This window comes from Phoxinus phoxinus (genome assembly GCF_949152265.1).
Source record: "Phoxinus phoxinus genome assembly, chromosome: 15".
NCBI lineage: Eukaryota > Metazoa > Chordata > Actinopteri > Cypriniformes > Leuciscidae > Phoxinus > Phoxinus phoxinus.
In genome coordinates, this window is record NC_136890.1 from 28,969,911 (window position 1) to 28,990,872 (window position 20,962).

At 35.2% G+C, this 20,962-nt stretch overlaps 2 protein-coding genes across 3 annotated transcripts in view; one reads left to right on the top strand and one right to left on the bottom strand.

The window, feature by feature from the left end:
- Positions 1-6,281: 6,281 nt before the first annotated feature.
- On the bottom strand, positions 6,282-11,794 carry fxn (frataxin). Its single transcript, XM_079637177.1, has 6 exons — positions 11,594-11,794; positions 11,112-11,198; positions 10,896-10,972; positions 9,934-10,054; positions 7,562-7,659; positions 6,282-7,299 (listed from the first exon to the last, which is right to left on the bottom strand). The coding sequence occupies exons 1-6, from the start codon at positions 11,702-11,704 to the stop codon at positions 7,161-7,163; spliced, it is 633 nt and encodes a 210-aa protein (XP_079493303.1). The 5' UTR covers positions 11,705-11,794; the 3' UTR covers positions 6,282-7,160.
- Positions 11,795-12,528: 734 nt separating this feature from the next.
- The window catches only part of pip5k1bb (phosphatidylinositol-4-phosphate 5-kinase, type I, beta b), a 44,634-nt gene continuing 36,200 nt past the window's right edge, over positions 12,529-20,962 (top strand). The window contains exon 1 of one of the 2 annotated variants that reach the window (XM_079637175.1): positions 12,529-12,751. The gene's annotated coding sequence lies outside the window, so the exon portion shown is untranslated. The remainder of the gene's footprint in view (positions 12,752-20,962) is intronic. The other variant, XR_013800424.1, reaches the window with a different exon arrangement.

The window sequence follows — 20,962 nt, forward strand, 5'->3', positions numbered from 1 at the left end:
AGTATATGGGGCATATAATAGGTAAAAGTAAGCTAGTTAATACCACTAACAAGGCTCAAAATAGCCCCACACTAACACAGAGCATAATGAGTGAGGGTCCCTATGCAAACCGAAGCATTGAGAACTTTGTAAGTGTACAGACAGACAGTTTAATAAGAAGATACTTTATAAAGAAAGTACATTACGCGTAGCCTATACAGGCAGGAGCCATCTTGGAAAACAGTCTCAACTAGTCTGTCTTAAGGGGTTAAGATGATGGCTAAGGTTGGGTAAATGAGCATGGCCAATTTAGCCTACATATCCCATATTGATTCTTATAAAAAACTTCCCGATAGGTATCAATATTGTGCATCTCTAAATATAATGAATCTCACGTTGTTTAAAGGGGTCATGACATGGTTTTTTTTATTTTATTATTATGTTCCCTTAGGTGCAATTATAGTATTACTATAGTTTTTTTTACAATTTTTTTTAAAAATGTAGTGATTTATGACCTTTTCCCACCCTGTTTCTCATCCTCTGATTCAAACAGTCTGTTTTGGGGGTGTTTCCCCTTTAAGAGTTCAGTGTTAACGCCCACTGTTATGATTGGCTAACGTCAGTGCCTGTGCATCAATTATTAACGCCCCCAGCCAGAACATTTGCTGATTCGGCGCAACTGTTTAATAGCGGGTGATGCATGCGAAGCGATGGCTCTTGCAATGATAAAACCTTATTATGTTTGAGCCGGAATCAGAGGAAAATGAACCATCACCACAACAACGAAGACTGGATCAGCTCGTGTCCACATGGAAAGTGAAACTATTTTGAATTAATAAAAAAAAATTAACCCGAGACACTTGAAAACGGATTATTGTTGCATAATTATCCTATAGCTTAATTTGCTAACAGTTTAACATTATTTAACTAATCACATGTAGGCCTACTAGAAAGGCGACATATTTTCAAGATTCTCTTATACAAATCTGTTTATATTAGCCATGGTAAAAAGTAAGTTTGCGTCGTCGTCGAGCCCATAATAGTCGGCACGGACTTAAGTTATCTTTGAGCAACAGTTTTCTGGCAAAGCCAAGCATCATATTGGGATTTTTTCCTCAAAACAGTCATCCTTCAAATGTATAGAACAAACGCTTAAACTAACACTGTCGTGACTGAGACGTCCGCAAAAAATAAAGTGCATCCATTTTTCCCTGACGTCTGGATCTTTCGCAGCGTATTCAAAGATGTTGTTTGTCCACAGCCAGGAACAGCACATCTGCGGCATCATAATTTCCCTGTACACAGACCCACTCGCTGTCCGTCGACTGAACACTTGTGAGGCGCGCGGCGCGCGGGCGCGACAACGATACGAAATGAGCGTAGTTGCCTTGCGCTTAAAGCTGTCTTCTGCTGGAGGCGGTCATTATGCAAACGCTGGTACGTCACTTCGTACCGTGACGTCACTTCTTACCATGGATCCAGAACGAGCTGTATTTAGAGCTTGATTAAATAAATGATTCGTTTATAATGGGGAGGACGTCTTAAGCTATGAAACTTGCAGGACGTTTTAATGGTACCAAGACCTCTTATATACCAAAAGATCAAGGCAAATTTGGTTTCTCATGTCATGACCCCTTTAAAAGCTTTATAAAGGATAGCACCCTAGATCGTGTGTCTTGTCTTATATAGGCCTATAATAATAATAAAAACGAATCTCGTGTAGAGTGTTTTGGTCTTGTAAGATGTGACATCTCATTCTCACCTGACTTCAGTGGGGTTTTGGTCTCTCCTCTGACCTCCTGGTGCTGATAGTGTCCCTCTTTGACTCGCTCCACACTCATATCTCAGAGAAACACTAAATGGAAGGTCATCTCTAAGCACACGATAAGCCTACTCAAAGTTTGGAGGACATGAAAATACAAGGTAGGCTACAACCTCGACTGTAAAAAGGTACAACATGATAAGGGATAATCCACGGCTAAATGTGTTATGCATTACACGATTTCAATGTTGCCTCCGCGGAGTGCATTCAAATCGTTTAAAGCTGTTATTGAATTTACAGGCAGCGCAATTTGACCGGAAGGGTAAAAACAACGGTTATTTTCAATAGTATCTGTTATTTAGGGCTTGTTAGAGCTAGATTCTGGCCGATTTGAATCAGACACAGAGATAAAGTAGTATAAGATTATATACATTTCAATTAATTAATTAAGCATTTATTTGAATTCATTATCGATCGAGACTACGAGATTGGAGATGTAAATTAGCCTATGTGTGAATTAGGCCTACCTTGGTCTCAACTCTATTAACAGCGAAGCTGTGAGATGTTATCCCCTCGTTGCTGAGAAATATAATGTAGCAATTCAATAGCGAAACTAATTTATAAATAAAATTCGCAGGGCAGCATTGATAAGTTTCTGTATGCGCACTGCGCGTGATAGTGCGTGACTGTGCGTCAATGAAAACAAACAGCGCGAATGACGTTGCGTTAAACTGTTGATTAAACTGACTGTTGATATCAGAAATCAACAAAGTCTAGGAAATTATGCCAGACCACCACCAGTGTTTTGGTGCGTAAATAAAAATAGCTATAGTGACAACAAGTGTAAAAGTAGCTCATGCCACAGAACCATTGAAATGAACTTGTGAAATTCAGAAGTTAAAGCTACACTGTGTAGGAATTACTCCCATCTAGCGGTGACATTGTATATGACAACTGAATATTACTTTCTAGCCCCTCCCATTCCGAGGGCGTTTTACTCCTACTGTGGCCATATTATTTCAAATCTGCCGGCAGTCGTGAGTAATCTCCTCATCGCATTCGTCACAGTGCCACTGAGTGTAAAAACGCGAAAGGCGAAGCTTGAATTTCCAGGTATGTCCCTCTTTGGCTATTGTAGCGCACCCTATGTATTATACATAGCAGATTCTACGCTTACGAGAATACTTGATTAGTTGGTAGAAGTAATTATACATTAATGAGCACATATCATTTTGAAAGAACAAAGTGGTTTTTGCTAAGAATCAACTTAAAACATTACAGTGTAGCTTTAATTAAAATGGTGAAGAACAGGAAATTGTGATCAGTTACAGAACAACATCATAACCCTTCTTTTACCAGTGATATTCCTCTGACCTTTTCTCTTTTGTAATGTCTCTCAGCCATCTCTCTTTCTACAGTCGCTCTTGCTCCCTCTCTCTCCTCCCCCATCATGAGTGGACACGCCCCCTTACTGCTGATTGGCTAAAAGTGTGTTGTGGCGCTCAGTCTGATCCACTTCAACAGCATTTCTCAGAAATCGCTTACTGTAGCTTTGAAGTCTGTCTGTAATACTACACATTTTATCCTCCATTGCCATTTTATAAAAAGTAATAACACAACTCTCCTCGACAAGTCAGACGGTGTTGAGCAATAGTAATAGTGTTGCAGTAATTATGACATACAGTAATAGATTGAGAAGCTGAATGCTATAGAAAGCAATGTTTTGGTTTGGTCAAAAACACTTAGTAAGACACTGTGTCTCATTGCACCTTGTTTGCTTATAATATATTGAATGCGCTCTAGAGTAGACAGACAGCTAAAGTAGTGAGAGCCGCTTTATATAGAAAGATAAGGTCCGTCTCAGATTATCCTTCAGATGCTATCTCAAGGAGGATTCACAATATGAAGCAAAAACTGTTCACCCTGCTTTGTAGATACGAGTGCTCCAGAGTCTGTCAAAGATGAGAAATTAATCTCTCCAATTTCCGGTGAATGCAGCAATTTGTCTCAATTTTCTTCAGGTCTGTGACAGCACTAGACTCTGCTGCCACACTCAAAAGATTCAATTCCTCCAGTCCTCATGAAACACTTACCATTTGTCATTTGGGAGACTAAAAACAGACAGTAAACATAAATATAATGTAATAATGAGTTAAGATGATCAATAATCCAATTGTGAAAGTTTAATTTAAAAAAGCTTTTTCATTTATTTTTAAATCAATGGTGGCTGACTAATTGAAATGGATATTTTGACAGATTTTAGGATAATGTATACAGATTTTTTTATTCTTCTTGTCATTTGTTCGAAATTCATTTTAACGATAACTTATAAACCTTAAAAAAGACAGCATACTGTGAACTACGTTGTTGTTAATCGATGGTAAGCTGCCAGACCAAATTATTTCAACTGAAATTAATTCTGTTTAACAGCGGAATTGGTGGAATATTGAACAGACAATTCCACCAATCAGAGTCGAAAAAGCAAAACGCACCAAAATAGCTCTTTAGTCCGATTTTCTAATACTTTTTTGGTTCAAATCAAAGTTTGTAGTGTTGTAATTCACCTCGTAAACTCGTTTCTGATTGGCTTGGTTCATGGCTTATACCAGTAACTCTTTAACAAGAAAATGAATGAAAAAAAATACTTCCGAAACCAGCGCCGCTGAGAAAGGGGACAAGAGCTAATGCACAATTTCTTATCATTTTTACTGTCATAATTGACTATATCTTAAAATGTGATATATCGTGATATGAAGTCACAATTGTGAGAAATAACATTTGCAATTGTGATATATATAACAGTGCAATAACAAGAATAAAGTTATGATTTTTTTTACTTTGAGAACAGACTAAAATTGCCATCTGAATATTATAGAAATCCCTTTGATAACTATGCAAAACCATGGGTTGCAACAACAAAGGAATGAAATGTACAGATTCTGTGCTTATTAACATCCAACAAATTCTAATTAACCGGTTTCTTTTGATGTGGAATTAATTCCAAGCATCCCACATGATCTCTGCGCAGTGCAGTTGAGTCATCTGAAGTGCATGGCCTTTTGTCTGATTCATGCCATTGATGTTGACTGAGTAAAATAGCAAGAAAAGACTCACCTGAATTGAAGAATAGTTCCTTTTTCCTCTTCTTTAGAAAAACTAATGCTCAATTAGCAAATGCAAATGCCAAAAAAAAAAAAATCATGATTGCATCATCAGATAAGAGTTAGGGGCATGCATCTAAATGTAGCTTGACATAGGTTCATTTTTCCAGGTCACATTGTATTTTTAGCCCCATGCTTTCATGTTAGTCCAGAATGTTTACATTAGATGACGTCCTTCTGAGAGACGCTCTGCCGAGGGCGATGTTTCACGTCCAGCAACGAGGCCGAGATGACAGTAAAACGTGCGTGAGCTCGGGGAATCTTTCAGACTTCCTTCGCTTGTTTGGAGCAAAACCACTCAATTGACATCAGAGTTCAGTGATAAATCCATGTTCCCATGGAAACTTCATGCTATTTTTGGGCCTGTGAGTCGAGCTCTATAATAGACATTTGCATATTCATGTCTGGACAAAGAGAGAAAAGATGCTCAAAGTGTTTATCATCAGCCGTGAGCTCTGATTCAATAGCTGCTCGTATCATAATTAGGTGCCATTAATACTGGGAATAATCTGGCATCTTAAAGGACACTTTAGCTCAAAGACAGAGGGTGTTACAGCTTTCACAAAGATTTAAAAGCAGCTGGTGCAATTTATATGAGAGGCTTATCTCAAAGTAATTGGTCTCAAATCTTCATATCAAAGTGTAGCTAACAGTGAAATCAGTGGCAGACATCGAGGCAGACTCAGATTCTCAAGCACGTACCGAAATTAAACTTAAGACTGAAAACCGGTCTAAAACATTGTGTTGCACAAAAAAACCCACCCAAATATTAATATTTGAACATGTATTAATATATCATAATCACTTAAAATATGTATTACTTCTAATACTAATACTAATATTTTAATTATAATATAATGATGGAATAATATTTTAAGAAATAATAATACAATGTTAAAAATGTAATTACTGAAAACTGAAGATATTGGTCTAAAACATTGTCTACATAAATATAATAAGGCAAATTAATAAAAATAAAAAACTAAGAATAATAATTTAAGCATGTATTAACCATAATCATTTAAAATTATAATAATACTTCTAATAATCATATTTTAATGATAATATTATGATAAAATATTGGTCTAAAACATTGTCTTGCAAATAAAAATAAATAAATAAAAACAACTAAGAATTATAATGTTAGCATGTATTAATAATAACCATAATAATTTAAAATTATAATAATACAATGTGAACATTTTAACTACTGAAAACCATCTAAAGATAGTGGCCTAGAACATTGTCTTTGAACATTTCATTAATTAATTAATAAAACGCAACCAAGTATTATTATTTTAACATGTATTAATAATAATCATTCAAAATCATAAATATTAATAATAATGAATAATAAAAATAAAACTATGACATGTATACAATGAAAATAAAACAAACATTATAATTTATTTAACATTATATTTACATATGCATCAATGGACAGAGACATCAGATGTCAGACATCAACACTGGGGGAGATGTGCCATTCATCATATACAACCTGATTAAATACATCACACATTTCAACATTTGCATGGACTGCGTATCAAGTTAATGTTGCGATACATGGGCTGTTATGTTAAGAGGCGTCTGGAGTAATGATCGACTAGGTTCCACCACCAGAGTTAATGACACCAGTTTAACTGATGGGTGGGTTGATGCTAATTTGGGCTGGTATGTTTAAATCATCTGAGGGTGGTAGTAAAGCTCTGAGGAATATGATCGGAGAGCGATGCCGTTATTCACAGATAATTCTTAAATAAAGGCTCTGGCCGGGGGCTTTTAGAGCAAGAACTTCTCCATCTGTCAGTCGTAATCCTCTTCTTTTCCTGCATCTACCCAGCAGCCTCTAGTTCAACCAGGGCCAGGCGTGCAAAATGCCGCAGATAAACACAGCCTCCGAAAAACAATCTGTGACCATTCGTCTTATTCAGGTGGTTTGAGAGCCATTAAACAATCTCTTTAATCCAACCAGGTTCATTTACAGGGATTTGATTATGAGAGCACTTTATGAGTGCATTTATAACATATAGGTTTGATGCAGACAAATAAATCCTCCCTGCAGTTTATCTGAGGACTGTGCTTTTAGGGCCAATTTGTAGGTCTGTGAACAATGGGTATATATAAACCATAAAACATCAAGCCAGCCAGGTTTTTTGAGCATTGGCTACAGTAGTAACTTGTTAAGATCACGAAAGTCACAAGAGAACTGGCGAGGAAAAGATCAATAACGGTGTCTGTTTTTCAAATTGTTCTCATCATGAATGGATGAGATGCGACAGGTCTATATTTGATTTGAAGATGACAGACAACTCTTTGGAGAGCAGACTGTGCAACGTCACACCATCGTGAGCATACACCCATCGCTCCCCCGTCCAATCGTAGCGCTTTGGCCCACTGAGAAAGGAAACATTCAGAAATGTCTGATGAAGCTGAAAACTGAACATATGCGCTCTCATTATATCACACTGTTAATATGTAATTCAAGAACTAGCATTTCTAATGCCACTCAGTTAAAGAATACAAAATACTGACACAAAGTAATGAGTACATAAGTACGTTATCAAGAAATTTGCCGATTTAATTCTCATTCTTTTACATAAAACGGATTAAATACAGTTAAGCATTATATAGGAACATCAACAAATGACTGTCTAACCTTGTCGGCGACGAAAGCCAAATCTGTCGGTTGGGTGTCTGTTTGTTGATAACGTATGTGCCGTGGTCAGAGCCAACTTTCACCGTCAGCACACCACCCTTAAGACATAACACACATGTAAATGTATGAGAGCTTTAGTCTGTGGCTTTAACATTGAAACAGCAGCATTGACAGGGAGGACGACCTGAAAGATTATTTTTTACAAATATTCAACTTATAATTGCAAAATATATCAAAATAAAAGATGTGCACTTATTTGTTTCTCATTTATGTAGACTTTTTTAAAAAAAATAAAATGTTTTTAATTATTTATAATCACTTTCACCCATCAATGCCGTCCAAATTAAGTTTGAGTATCAATATGCCAACATTTAAAATAGATAAATAAAACAAATAAATAAATAATAATAAATTAATAAATGCAAGGGGTGTACTCATTTTTTTAACAGATAATTATCCTAAATCAAAAAGAAAAATATGCAAACCTAAAAAACTGATGCCTATAACACCACTGGTTCAGAATTCGTAAAGAACAAAATGATGGTGATACAATGTATATGAAACAACCTTAAAAAAGATGATCTATATACCGGTATGTGTGAATGTATAGGCATATCCGAGGCCAAGCATTGGGAACATGGCTCAATTTGTCAACCAAACCTTGACTTGCAGGTGTCCGAATGTTTAATGTAAAGGGTTGTGGTATCATTATATAATATCAACTGTAGCAACAGAGTCAGTGTGCAAAAAGAGATTTTTTACTGAATAAAATTTCAGGGGACGGCTACACTGTGAGGCTACTGTTGAAAACACCAGCACAGTGTTTTCCGGCTGCATGTGAGGCTATAGAGAGGTGTAAAAACAAGCTGCTTAGAACAAGTAGCTGACAGGAAGCTCACCGTCTGACATTTATCCAGCCAGAGGAGAGCGAGGAGCGTGAATGACCAATCAATCTGTCAGCAGGGCCTGCTGGCCACCCGCCAGATGCTTAAATGGAACCAGTGCAAGGATTTAATCATTCCATGGGTTTGAGACCGATATTTGTAAAAATATAAAAAATAAATGATATATATAGAATTTTTTTTTTTATATTTATATTTTTATATTTTATATATATATATATATATATATATATATATATATATATATATATATATATATATATATATATATATATATATATACACACAGTCGTGCTCAGAATTAATGGTACCCCTGGTAAATATGATAAAAAATGGCTGTAAAAAATAAATCTGCATCGTTTATCCTTTTATCCTCATATTTAAACTCCTGTGAAACAAGAAGTCATGGCTGGACAATTTAATGTTCCTAGTCACCCTGGTGTGCTAAAAAAATATATACTTCAGAGATATTTTACTCATAAAAAATTCTAGGGGTAACAATAATTGTGGCCAACGTGTTTTGGAGAAAAACATTTATTTCATAATGTGATTTCCCCCCACTTTCATTTATTTGACTTAAATGCAAGGTTAGATTTTTGCCAATTTTTTTAATGAAAGATCAAAAGGATAAACGATGCAGATTTATTTTTTACAGCCATTTTTTATCATATTTACCAGGGGTACCAGTAATTCTGAGCACGACTGTGTGTGTGTGTGTGTGTGTGTGTGTGTGTGTGTTTAATGATTGGAAGTTACATTAGTCTGGTCTTACAATAACATACTAAAAGCTCAGTGTTTGTAGCCTTCATAAATCCTGCAGGACATATGCATTTTCTCTGCAAGGTCCTCCAACAAAGGATGCTGCACAAAAAGCAGTTTTTGGCTGTGAACTTTTAACAGGAGTTGTGCGGGAGCACTCAACAACAATAACACTCAAGCAAACCTCTTTTCTATAAAAGAAGAAAAGATACCATTATAAAAGTTTTACGACCCCTTTTCACCGTACAGAGCAACAACCTAATTGCAATGTTCCACAAAAAGGCTGGCGATGTTAAGGTTAGACAAATGGGTTACGTGACAGGTAAAGTGTGTTTAAGTAAAGACACCAGTTGGAAACACCAACTCAATTCATTTGAATTAAATTAATAGTTCTTGAAGAATTTTTTATCTTGCTAATTTTTCTTTTGTAAAGGCAATGGTCTATATTGTATCTGTATATGTTTTTTTTGTTGCTAATGGTCAATTAAAAATTTCTACCCTGTTATTTTCTCACTGAATATACAATTCAATCTAGAATCAGATGCAATCAGTTGCAAACAGCATTTCTTGTATAAAAACATTTTAGTTTTTAGACCAACATTGACCCCTACTGGACATCAAGGCAAAACAGACTTTTCATATAGTTGAGATGTAAAAGCACAGCAGGCAGTTAACATGTAAGGATGTGAGAATAAGGGCATGTGTACTTACAGAAAAGACAACATCATAGTCCATTCCAGTGAAGTTCTCATCTGTGAGGTCTTCAAAATAATCTGATAATGCGTCCATTGTCTCATCTGCTAGTCTCCCATAGTCAGTCTCTGTTAGTTCTCTATACAAAACAATTACTTTGTAGAATAAAAAAAATAGTAGTACCCCATAATTGCAAAAATATTGGTGCATGTGATCATGCTAATGTATAAATAATATATGAGAAGGTAACACTTAACAATAAGGTCCCCTATAAATGAAAATGTTGTCATAATTTACGCACCCTTATGATAATCTAAACCGATGAATTTCTTTCTTCTGTTGTAAACAAAAGAAGATATTTTAAATAATGTTGGAAATCAAACAGTTGACAGTAGCCATTGACTTCCACAGTAGGAAAACAATACTATGGAAGTCAATGGGGACCAGCAACTGTTTGATTTCCAACATTATTCAGAATATCTTCTTTTGTGTTCAACAGAAGAAAGAAACTCATTTGGAACAACATGAGGGTGAGTAAATTATGACAAAATTTTCAGTTTTGGGTGAACCATCCCTTTAATGCATACCTAATATTAACAATGAGCAATACATTAGATATAACCTTTTTAATTATTTTAATAATGTTTAAGTAAATGTTGAAATTAACATTAACCAAGATTAATAAAGACTAGAACTATTTTTTCACTAATATAGCTAACTAATGTTAACAAATTAAACAAATAAAAAAACCTGCATATTAATGCTTTTAAAGCAATTGTACACACTAAAATACAACCCAGAAATTTAATATAAAATAATTTTTGAATAAATCGTACAATAAACACATTTTCAACACATTGATAAATCATAACCAGCAGTATCTTAATGCATAATCAAAGTACAAGGAATATTGCAAATATTGTGCTCTACGAGTCAGTGATTATTACAAGATTACACTATTCACTCAGAACAATATTTACCTCAACTGAGGTGCGTTTTCTTCTCCAAGAGGTGCACTTGAATGAAGTTCTCTTCTCTTCAGACTGCCATCAAACCACTTAAAAATATTTGAATATCAGACAATATGGATGGATATGATAGCAGGTCATTTAAACCTTTATACATTTTTATAATTTATTTAGAAATGTTGATTTTAATTCTGTCATAAAAGGTACAAAAGGGTCTGAGTCCTTTACCTGTGTATGTCCTTCCCATACACTGGTCCTTGTGACTGTCTTTGCTGAAGAAATACTACTCCTCAGTTTGCCACCACCACATATTGACTAAAATCAAATGGGTCATAAACAAAACAGAGAATTAAAGAAACATTTTTTTCCTTCTGACTACTAAAACACAAACAGTTACACTTATTTAATTCATCCAAATTGGACAAGATTTCAGCATGAATGACCAGAATCAAGTAGGCTAATTAACTTAGACTGAAAGTACTGAACTACAGGCAAAGTTTCATGTTTGATTTTTCAAAGAGCCAAAAAAAGAAAAGAAAAAAAAGAAAGAAATCGTGCTAGTCACGTCCTTACACAATAGATTTGTCTCTCTATAATAATAAACAAATAAGAGATATTTACAACAAATGAGGCAATATGAGACACCACGACACATATAGGCAATTCAGTCATGCTAACATGCCGGAAATGTTTGTTTTAAACTCACTCACTTCAAGTCCACTGCTCATTGTTGACAGTCTGGAGGTTTGTTGGTGGCATTTCCATCTGGAGCTCAAATTTAGAAGATACAGAGAACGACACGTAATACTTAACCTTGACATAGCTTCAAAAAGGATGCAAGTATCTGTCCAGTCAGTCTGATTGCATATGCGCGCTTTGACACTCACAGTCCTAGTTACATTTCAAAATACAAGTCCCAACAAAATAAAAGTCTGTTTTATTCAGGAAGAGTTTCGTTTTTATTAAATCTCTTTTTTTTTATTTCTTTTAAAAGTGGAAATAATTAGAAAGTATAAATAATAATAATAATGTTTAATGCTGCCTTTACGTGCTATCGCAATCATCGTAAATTGCCTAAAGCCCTCCCAAGTCAAAATTTGAATACGATGAGCTCGTAATTACGACTTCAGAAATGGGAAGTAGGACATTTCCTATAGCAAGTGAAGGCAGCATAATTTATATAGCGCCTTTCCATTGCTCAAGGCATACAATAATTATAATTGGCATACAACAAGAAAAGAGTAGCCTAACAACAATTAAATAATACAAATAGAATAGAAGAACAAGAATGATATACAGACCAAAAAAAATGCATTGCATAAACAAGGTAGCAATTTTCAACATAATACAAGAACAGAAACAAACAAACAGAACAACACGTAGCCTATGATATGACAGTTAATATTTAAACTCCGAAATATGATAGATAGATAGATAGATAGATAGATAGATAGATAGATAGATAGATAGATAGATAGATAGATAGATAGATAGATAGATAGATAGATAGATAGATAGATAGATAGATAGATAGATAGATAGATAGATAGATAGATAGATAGATAGATAGATAGATAGATACCTCAAGCAAGCCAGTAGGTGGCGTTAACTGCTCACATTGAGAGCGTGGTGGTATTATGGGAATGAAAGATGTTTCTCTGAAGTGCAGGAGGAGGCGGAGACTCGCTGCCGTATGACTTTAGTCGCCTTCAGTTCAATAACGATTCCACAAAGTACAGAGACACTGACTGCACTAACATCTAGTGAGAGAAACATTACAGGCTCTCGGAATATCAGTGTCCACTCAACCTCTCGCTCTGTCTCTCTCTGAAAGCAAGATAGACCCCCACCTTAGAAGACATATAGAGGTAAGATATTTAAAAAAATTATGTTTATTGCGACGTAACCTGTCTGAACCTGTCAGATGGACATACACCTGTACCTGCTACCAGTTCACCGGTGTGTTCTTCCGCTCTCGTGTAGGCAAGACGTCATATTTGACATAGCCTATTAATGTGTTGAATTATATGAAATATTTTAGCTATGCATGGTAGTAAAAAACTTTAACTTTACTACCTTAATTTTACTATTTACTACGTATTAGCCCAATTAAAATAATTTAGGACACATTAAACTCAAATGTTATCTTGTTATATTTGTTCATTGCAAAATCATGACAGACTATTTTTACATTTCAAGATTTTAGCTTTTACTCTAGTCAAATAGTCAAAAAATTACGTAATATTATCGCTGGGAAGAAGTTCTTAGAAATAACGAGATTTTGACGGGCGTAGATGTCGAGTCGTGCATCTCAAAACCTGTGCTGTCGATTATGGTGAACGTGATTTCACCAAAAATAAATAAAAAAAATGTTCCTGGAACAACATTCTAATCACCCAATCAGATTTGAGGGTCAAGTTTAGGCTTACTGCCAGGGTTAGGTGCTTCTACATCAATGTTATCCATCTACATTTTAAGGATAAGTTATGAGTAGGATTAGGCTTATAGGGGTAGGGATAGGACTACATTTTCAGACTGGAATGTTGTTCCAGGATCAACAAAATATATCTTAGTTGGCTGTCCTTATAGACAACAATTTTGGAAATAATTGAATGCTGTTTTTAAAACATGTTCGCATGTTTTTATAATCTTTCAAGTGTTCCTTATTTAAAAATCACACATAAAAACATTCAAGTAGGGGAGACCTGGGCTAGTTCACATATGTATTGGCACAAAAGGTTAATCTGTGTTCAGTGAACTGTATAATTTATCTCTGAGCAATAACAGTGAATATTGTAAATGGCTTTTTTTGTCAAGTCACCTTTATTTATATAGCGCTTTATATATACATATACAGATTGTTTCAAAGCAGCTTTTCAGTGATTACAGGAAAATGATGCGTTTCGGCTGTTGTTCAGCTGAAGTCAGTTCAGACATTTTGTAGTCAAGTCTTTAAGGTATATACAGAAAATGTACAGTTCTCATCTTATTGATTGATCTTTTATAATGTCAGTGGGATAGAACACAATAACTACATATTTACGTTATTTCTGAATAAGATTGAATAAAATCTGGTCCTATTACTGAAACGTACTGTGTGTTATGAGAAAAGGCATAAAGAACATATTGAATTGCTATAATTTACCGGTTCAAATGAGGTCATGAGAAAAGTCTAATAACTTTTAGCCATGTTGAAAATAACCCTGACTGGGCAGTTGTTTAGACAAGCTTTGTACCTGGAGGCACGAAATCACATGACAGCCAGGAACAATGAGAGGAAGAAGAAATATTCCTCTAGTGTTTGTGGTTGCGAAGCTCAGTGTCTCTTGTGCAGATCCTTTTCCAGGTGTTTGTTTGCAAAAGCGTTTCAGCAGCGGTACTGAATTACATAAATCTGTATCAGATGTTTGCACTTTTGTGCAAAATAGCCTTGTAGCAGCTTTTTCTTCATTAACACAAATATGAGATATGTTCAGAATAAAATATTAACATAACAGTCTCACTATTTCTGCAGTCTTGTCCATAGAATGCATAAAGAGGTCATGGTTTGTCTAGTAATAATTCATTGTAGTTTAGAGCATCTATAACATCTCTTTTTATGACTCACCATTTGTCTGACTAAAGGATTTTTTTTTTTTTTTACACAAAATTGAATAAAATAGCCTATTTGATTACTCCATGCCACTCATGTGCAACATGATGAGATTGTACTTTATGTTCTTTTTAATGCACAAGTCTGATCTGTATCCCAGTCCTCTGTCAGATCAATAAGCCACGTCATTTCATTTCATTTTAAATCTTTCTGGGGCCTTTCAAAGCAGCAGCTGAATGATGAACAGCAGTCGTGACCGGCGGTCTCACTCCCATGCACATTTTTTTATTGCTCCCACATTGGCATGCTACATTCCTCCCTAGAATTCAGACTGCAGACAGCCAATAGACAGACTGACCCTGACCAGTTTGACCACCTCTTATATAAGAATTAAGATCTGTTTTATTTAACTAAGCTGCTCTTAGATCAGTACAGAAGAGCTGAGATGGCATGTGACATGCTCTTTTGACCTTGATGTGTAAAATACCATCTCCCTGGCTGGATTATGTCACCATCATCATTACAGTAATATACCTATAGTGGGGGATTTGAAAGTGAACTTTTGACTAAAAGAAGTTTTGGTCACATGACATCAAGATTAGTATGCGTACTTGGATGGGTTAAATGTAGAGGATAAATTCTGTGTATGGGTTACCATAGTTGGCCTTCATGTCACGTCACGTTTTCTCCTTTTCCATCTCAAAACCTATTCTGCTCACTGGTGATCGGAGGATAGTGCATGTTGTTTGTTGATGATTTTTGTTAAATAACTTCTGTTTTTGCTAAAGTGGTTGCAGGGCAGTCTCATTTATTGATAACAAATAATATTGATGATAATGAATAATATAATAATATTGGGCTTGTTTTTGAAGCTGTGGTTGCTTATTTGTCTTATACGAGAGTTGGCAACACTGCTTGTGAATAATGTTCTATATTTTGTGTTATATTGCTAGTACACATACAGTAGGACTGCAGTGTTTGAATGTGCTTTACTGAGCGGTAAAAAGGATACAAATTGCTCTGTTAAGGGATTTCTGAGAAACACTGTTAATATTTGAAATCAATATTCATTCATTGCTCCGCCCCCAAAACGCTCTTTATCACGTCTCTTTATCATAGCTGAAGTGAAGCAAAATAATGCAATAATAAAGAAGATGACGAACGAATTATAAAGAAGAACAAAAATGTAACATACAGCATACAAGAGTATATGCAAGCAATAATTAATTGTTATTCGCCAGCAGTACACCAGCTCCAGACAAACAATGACACATAAAAAACTGTCTTGTTACTATAGCAAACATTATAACAATGTTACTCACATGGAGCAGAAACAACACAAGCTCAGCATCCGTTTTCAGGCCTTCTCGCTTAGGTCTCTCCAGCACGGGAAAGCTTTTCCTAATATTAACACAGGTTCTAAAGCTCTTGCCTGATCATAACCCTTCTTTTACCAGTGATATTTCTCTGAACTTTTCTCTTTCTTCAGTCGTTCTTCAAATCTCCCTCTTGCTCACTCTCTCTCCTCCCTCATCATGAGTGGACACGCCCCCTACTGCTGATTGGCTACACGTGTGTTGTGGTGCTCGGTCCGATTCCACTTTCAACAGCATTTCTCAGAAATTGCTTACTGCACCTTTAAGGCACCTTTACACAGCCTATAAGGCTACTGTGATCAGGCTCTGTGTCGATTCAAAATTCTGTCTAAAGATGCAAAGCCGAATAAAAATCATACTAAGATATGCATCTCTGAGCCACTTCAGCCCCCCTAGCACAAGTGGCAGCTCTAATGCAGGTTTGGTTCTGTGGAAATTAAGTGCAGCTTTAAACTGTGTTATTGTCTTAACAGAGCATTTTTATTTATGTATTTAGATACATTATAAATAGATGTATTTAATTTTATAATTTAATGATTTTTTTATATTCATAATTTTATATTTAAAAATTATTTGTAATGTTTTTTAGGTTTATTTATTTAAAAATTATTAAAATTTTATAATAGACGTTAATTGAAAATAATTTCTGCTATTATAATTTTATAATTGTACAATGTAATTTATTTTTTATATTCATAATTTTATATTTTAAAAGCTAAAACATTATTTTTAAATGCATTTATTTGTAAATTATTTTTTATTTATAATAGACATTCGTTTAAAATATTTTTTGCCATTACAATTTTTAATGAATGCGTCTGTGCAGCATTAAACAGTGTAATGCGACTTTTTTGTATGCCACTTCAGATGCAGCATTAGTTGATCAATTTGCAGAGAAGCAAGCAGTGTTACTTTATTCATTAGTGTAGTGTAATGTTTATTCATTAGTGCCGTGTAAACCTGAGAAAACTAAAAGACTGCGATTTGCATAGGATTTCTTATTCTTTCACGTAGCTCTCACTGCTGAAGTTTACTGAGCCAGAGCTTTTGAATGGGAAATCAGCAGATGCAAATGAGTGTCAGCAAAAAACACATTCACAGCATCATGGCCATCTTTCCCTCTAAACCTGTCTGTAAAGGCGATGATACACAGGGCAACTTTTTGGGCAATGTTGCCGTCAACGGGCAACCAGATGAGACACTGGGCCCACGACCGATCTAAATGATCCAGATAGAAATGTATTGCCCATTTTCAATGGGAAAGTGCCCAAGCAACAATCGCTCGGCAAGATTGCCCTGCAACATTGCTCAAAAAGTTGCCCTGTGTATCATCACCTTGAGTCTCCCTTGAAGAATTGCATAACAAAACCTGTGATGGTGCATAGCTGAGCCAAAGGTTGACGAGACGAGAACCTCTTTAGTCTGAACAACCACAATGTCACACTGTTCTTGAATATAAACTTACAGATGACTAAGTTAATTGTGACTCCAGTACTAGCTGCAAAGGACATTTCTCCCGTTGACCCAATCAAAAAAAAACGTGAGGTTTTCATTTGACAGGTTATATAACCAGGTTCCCTGAGGTTGTTTCAGCCTGTGGGCTATTTAGCAGGCGGTCATGATCACTTGTGTCTTGTGGCATTTGTAAAAGTATAATGAAATGCATTCTTGAACGTTACTGACCTTGAATATGTCTTCTTTTATTTTGAATGTGGCAATAATAGCTTGTTTGAAAATTACTTTATGTTTTCGTCCATCTGTTAAAACTAAGTGTAGATACTTCACTCACTGGAAATAGTAAAATAGGAGTGCGAAATAGTTCCTGATCCACTATAAGTCTCTCCATAATAAGCCGTGTAAAAGATGGTTGCAAAGGTGTTCTGAGTAGTTTGGTCACATGACATGCTAATGCTGTTTGGCATCAAATCTTACATGACTTATCAATGGCAATATGTTTTTAAATTGAACTCAGCCATGGATGAAATTCAAGAGCTATGATGGAAAATAAAATGTTTATTACATTTAAATGTAACAGTCAATTATGTAATTGTTTTCTCTGTTTACATTTTTACCTATTATATTTTTGCAGTTCTGTTTAGTGACGCTAATTGTGCAGAAATCATACACTCCATCCTTAATCTATCAATATTTTTTTGTGTTTCATAAAATAATTTTGCAAAAATTAAAATGAGAATGAGCAAATAATACATATTATGTTTTTCTGAAATATTCCATTAAAGTCACCATGAAACAGAAGTTCTGATAGTCTTTCTTCACTATACTGTGATGTATATTAGAGTGAAACTAATAGCTAATATCAAACTAATGTTTGATTTTGTCCATGAGGAATTGATTGGATAGTTGTTTTCTATTGGTCGATCTCATCATGTGACTCACAGGTTGTCCATCCCTCACATTAGTTAAACACATCATCAGAGAAGAGAAGAGATGTCGCTGCAAGAGGGAGGGGAAGTTATTTTAATGAAAGATTTTGAGGGCACATGAATTGAAATAAAATAAGGATGTGCATGTATAAATCATTTATAATAAATACATACTGCAACATTCAATAAAACAAATAAGAATTTTGATTCCATGGTGACTTCAATACTCAGTTTTTTCTTGTTTTTTCTTATAGATGTGAGAATCCCTAATTGCCTTTGCAAGCACTACTATAACTTAGTTAAAAGTGCACAGTGATTACTCAGACTACAGTGGGAGGGCAATCCCACCCTGTCATGGAAAGCCTGTCAATGAGCTTGTTGTATAGTGATTGGCTACTTCATGTGTAGGACTGAACCAACATTCTCACATTTAGTGTTAAATGTCAGACAGCAGTGCATGTTATCTGTTTGGAGGCATTGTGGGGGAGAGACGAACGGAACTGCCGGCGATGTTGTTGATCTCACAGGTTTCATAACAACAATGGAATCTAGACATGTATATCCTGTTCTTTTGATTTTCAAAAAAAGCATCAATCGCCTCCAATGGCAACGTGTCCCCCACCAGGCAACAACAAGCTCCTGGAAAGGCTCTTATTGTCAAATAGTACAGTCTGAGGGAGTTAATAGTCCCCTGCATGGTAGGGGTTGGTCATGGGACCTTTTGTTTTAGTTACCATGTCTTATGATCAAGTTCAAACATCTCATATACCATATGCCTCTCTATAAGCAAATGCCCCCTAACAACCTGAGAGAACTTAATGTAATATGCAGAGGAAATTATATTTTCCACATCTAAAGTGTTTAGTCTTTACCTACTTCGGCATCTTATTATTTATTTGAAATACCTCCTGCGATTTTGCATGTTAGACATTCTTGATTTTTTTTTAAATCACAAATAAAAAACAACAATACATGTAATAATTTGTATTTATTATTATTTTATTAAGATAAAAGTGTTCTATTTAATTGCTAAATGTATTCAATTATATATATATATATATGTATAATTATTTTTATCACAATCTCTTGTTCCATCACAGATTTGGAAACCGTGTCAGTTTGATGTGTTCACCGTTTCTCCATTTCCATTTTTTATATTTTTGAAAGAAGTCTCTTTTGCGAACCAAGGCTGCATTCATTTTGATTAAAATTACAGTAAAAGCAGTAATACTGTGCAATATTATTACAATTTAAAATAACTGCAGTTTTCTTTTCAAATATATTTGAAAATGTAATTTATTTCCATTAGGGCAAAGCTGAATTTCCACATCATTACACCAGTCTTCACTGTCACATACTTCAGAAACCATCCTTTAACAGCATTTATTTGAAATATAAATAATTTGTAACATTATAAATGTCTATACGGTCACTTCTGATCAATGTGTCCTTGCTGAATAAAAGTTTTAATTTCTGACCCCAAGCTTTTGAATGGTAGTGCATTGGCAGATGTCTTCTTCTGCTGATCTCATGGAATGGTTCTGGCCATATGTGCTGATTCAACTTAACTTAAATGATCACAGAGGTCATTTAATTCCATGTCTTCTTCACAACTTCCTGTCTGCAACATGCAATGACTTAAAAGGCACAGTAAAGGGAAGGGCATAATGGTTTTCTTATCACAGGCCTGGACCTCAGCCAGAGTGAGAGTGGAACAGCGGGTCCAACTCCATCCTGGGTACATTATCAGATAGCAGTGATAAAAGTGCATAAAGAGGCTTATTATGTGGCCGTGGTAGACTTCTACCTTCCATATCTTTCAGCTATCCCTCATTGACTTGCAAAACATTTTTGTTTTATCCCTGGAGAGTTAAGTGAATAATTATTCTTTCTTTTTTCTTTAAAAATTAAAAAAGAGGATCACTGTTATGTTTGTGTTTCTGCACAGGAATTTTGACTTATTTTTATATTTGAGTCAGAAACCAACTTTATGTTGCCCTTTGTGTTTTTGACTTAATAAAAAGAACCAGTTCATACACGTTCAGTCATGCATGCGTTCTCCATTCAAACAGACTACACGTGATGCCCTGTATGTGTCTGATTTTTCTAAAAAGAACTGGCTCATACGAGTCAATAGTTAATACGGACTGATTCATACGAGTATTTCATTCTGGAATCACAATACACAGGATGCACTGTGTATTTTAGTTTGATTAACTAAAAAGAACTGGTTCATTATTGGTTTATTTTCAAATCAGACTATACTGGTTGTGTTTAACTCCAGTTTTAGACATACACTTGCAAACTTCCTTAAGCACTTCCCCTTGTGGAGGACCTCCGTTGCAACATAGTTGAGTAGATATTGCAGAAAACTCTGTCAGAGTATTTTACTACTGTGTTCTATGCTCATTGCATGCGGAAAGTGTTATTAAAAATGTGCACAAATGCGATTCTTTGTTACCAAAATTTATTTAGGCCACAGGGAGAATTCCAAACGTGTTTTTGCACCCAAACCGTAGCGGACGCCATTTGTAGGGTCGTTCCAAACAAAAGTGAACAACTGAATTCTTTCACGAAGGGCCCTTCACAAGTCCGTTAGCGAAGGGAATATGCAATGGTCACTTTAAGGAAGTAATTTAATCTTTTATGGTCATGTGACCCAGGGTGACAAGTCTTTGCGATTCATTTTAATATGGCGCGAGAATTGGAGTTAACGCATAAACAGAA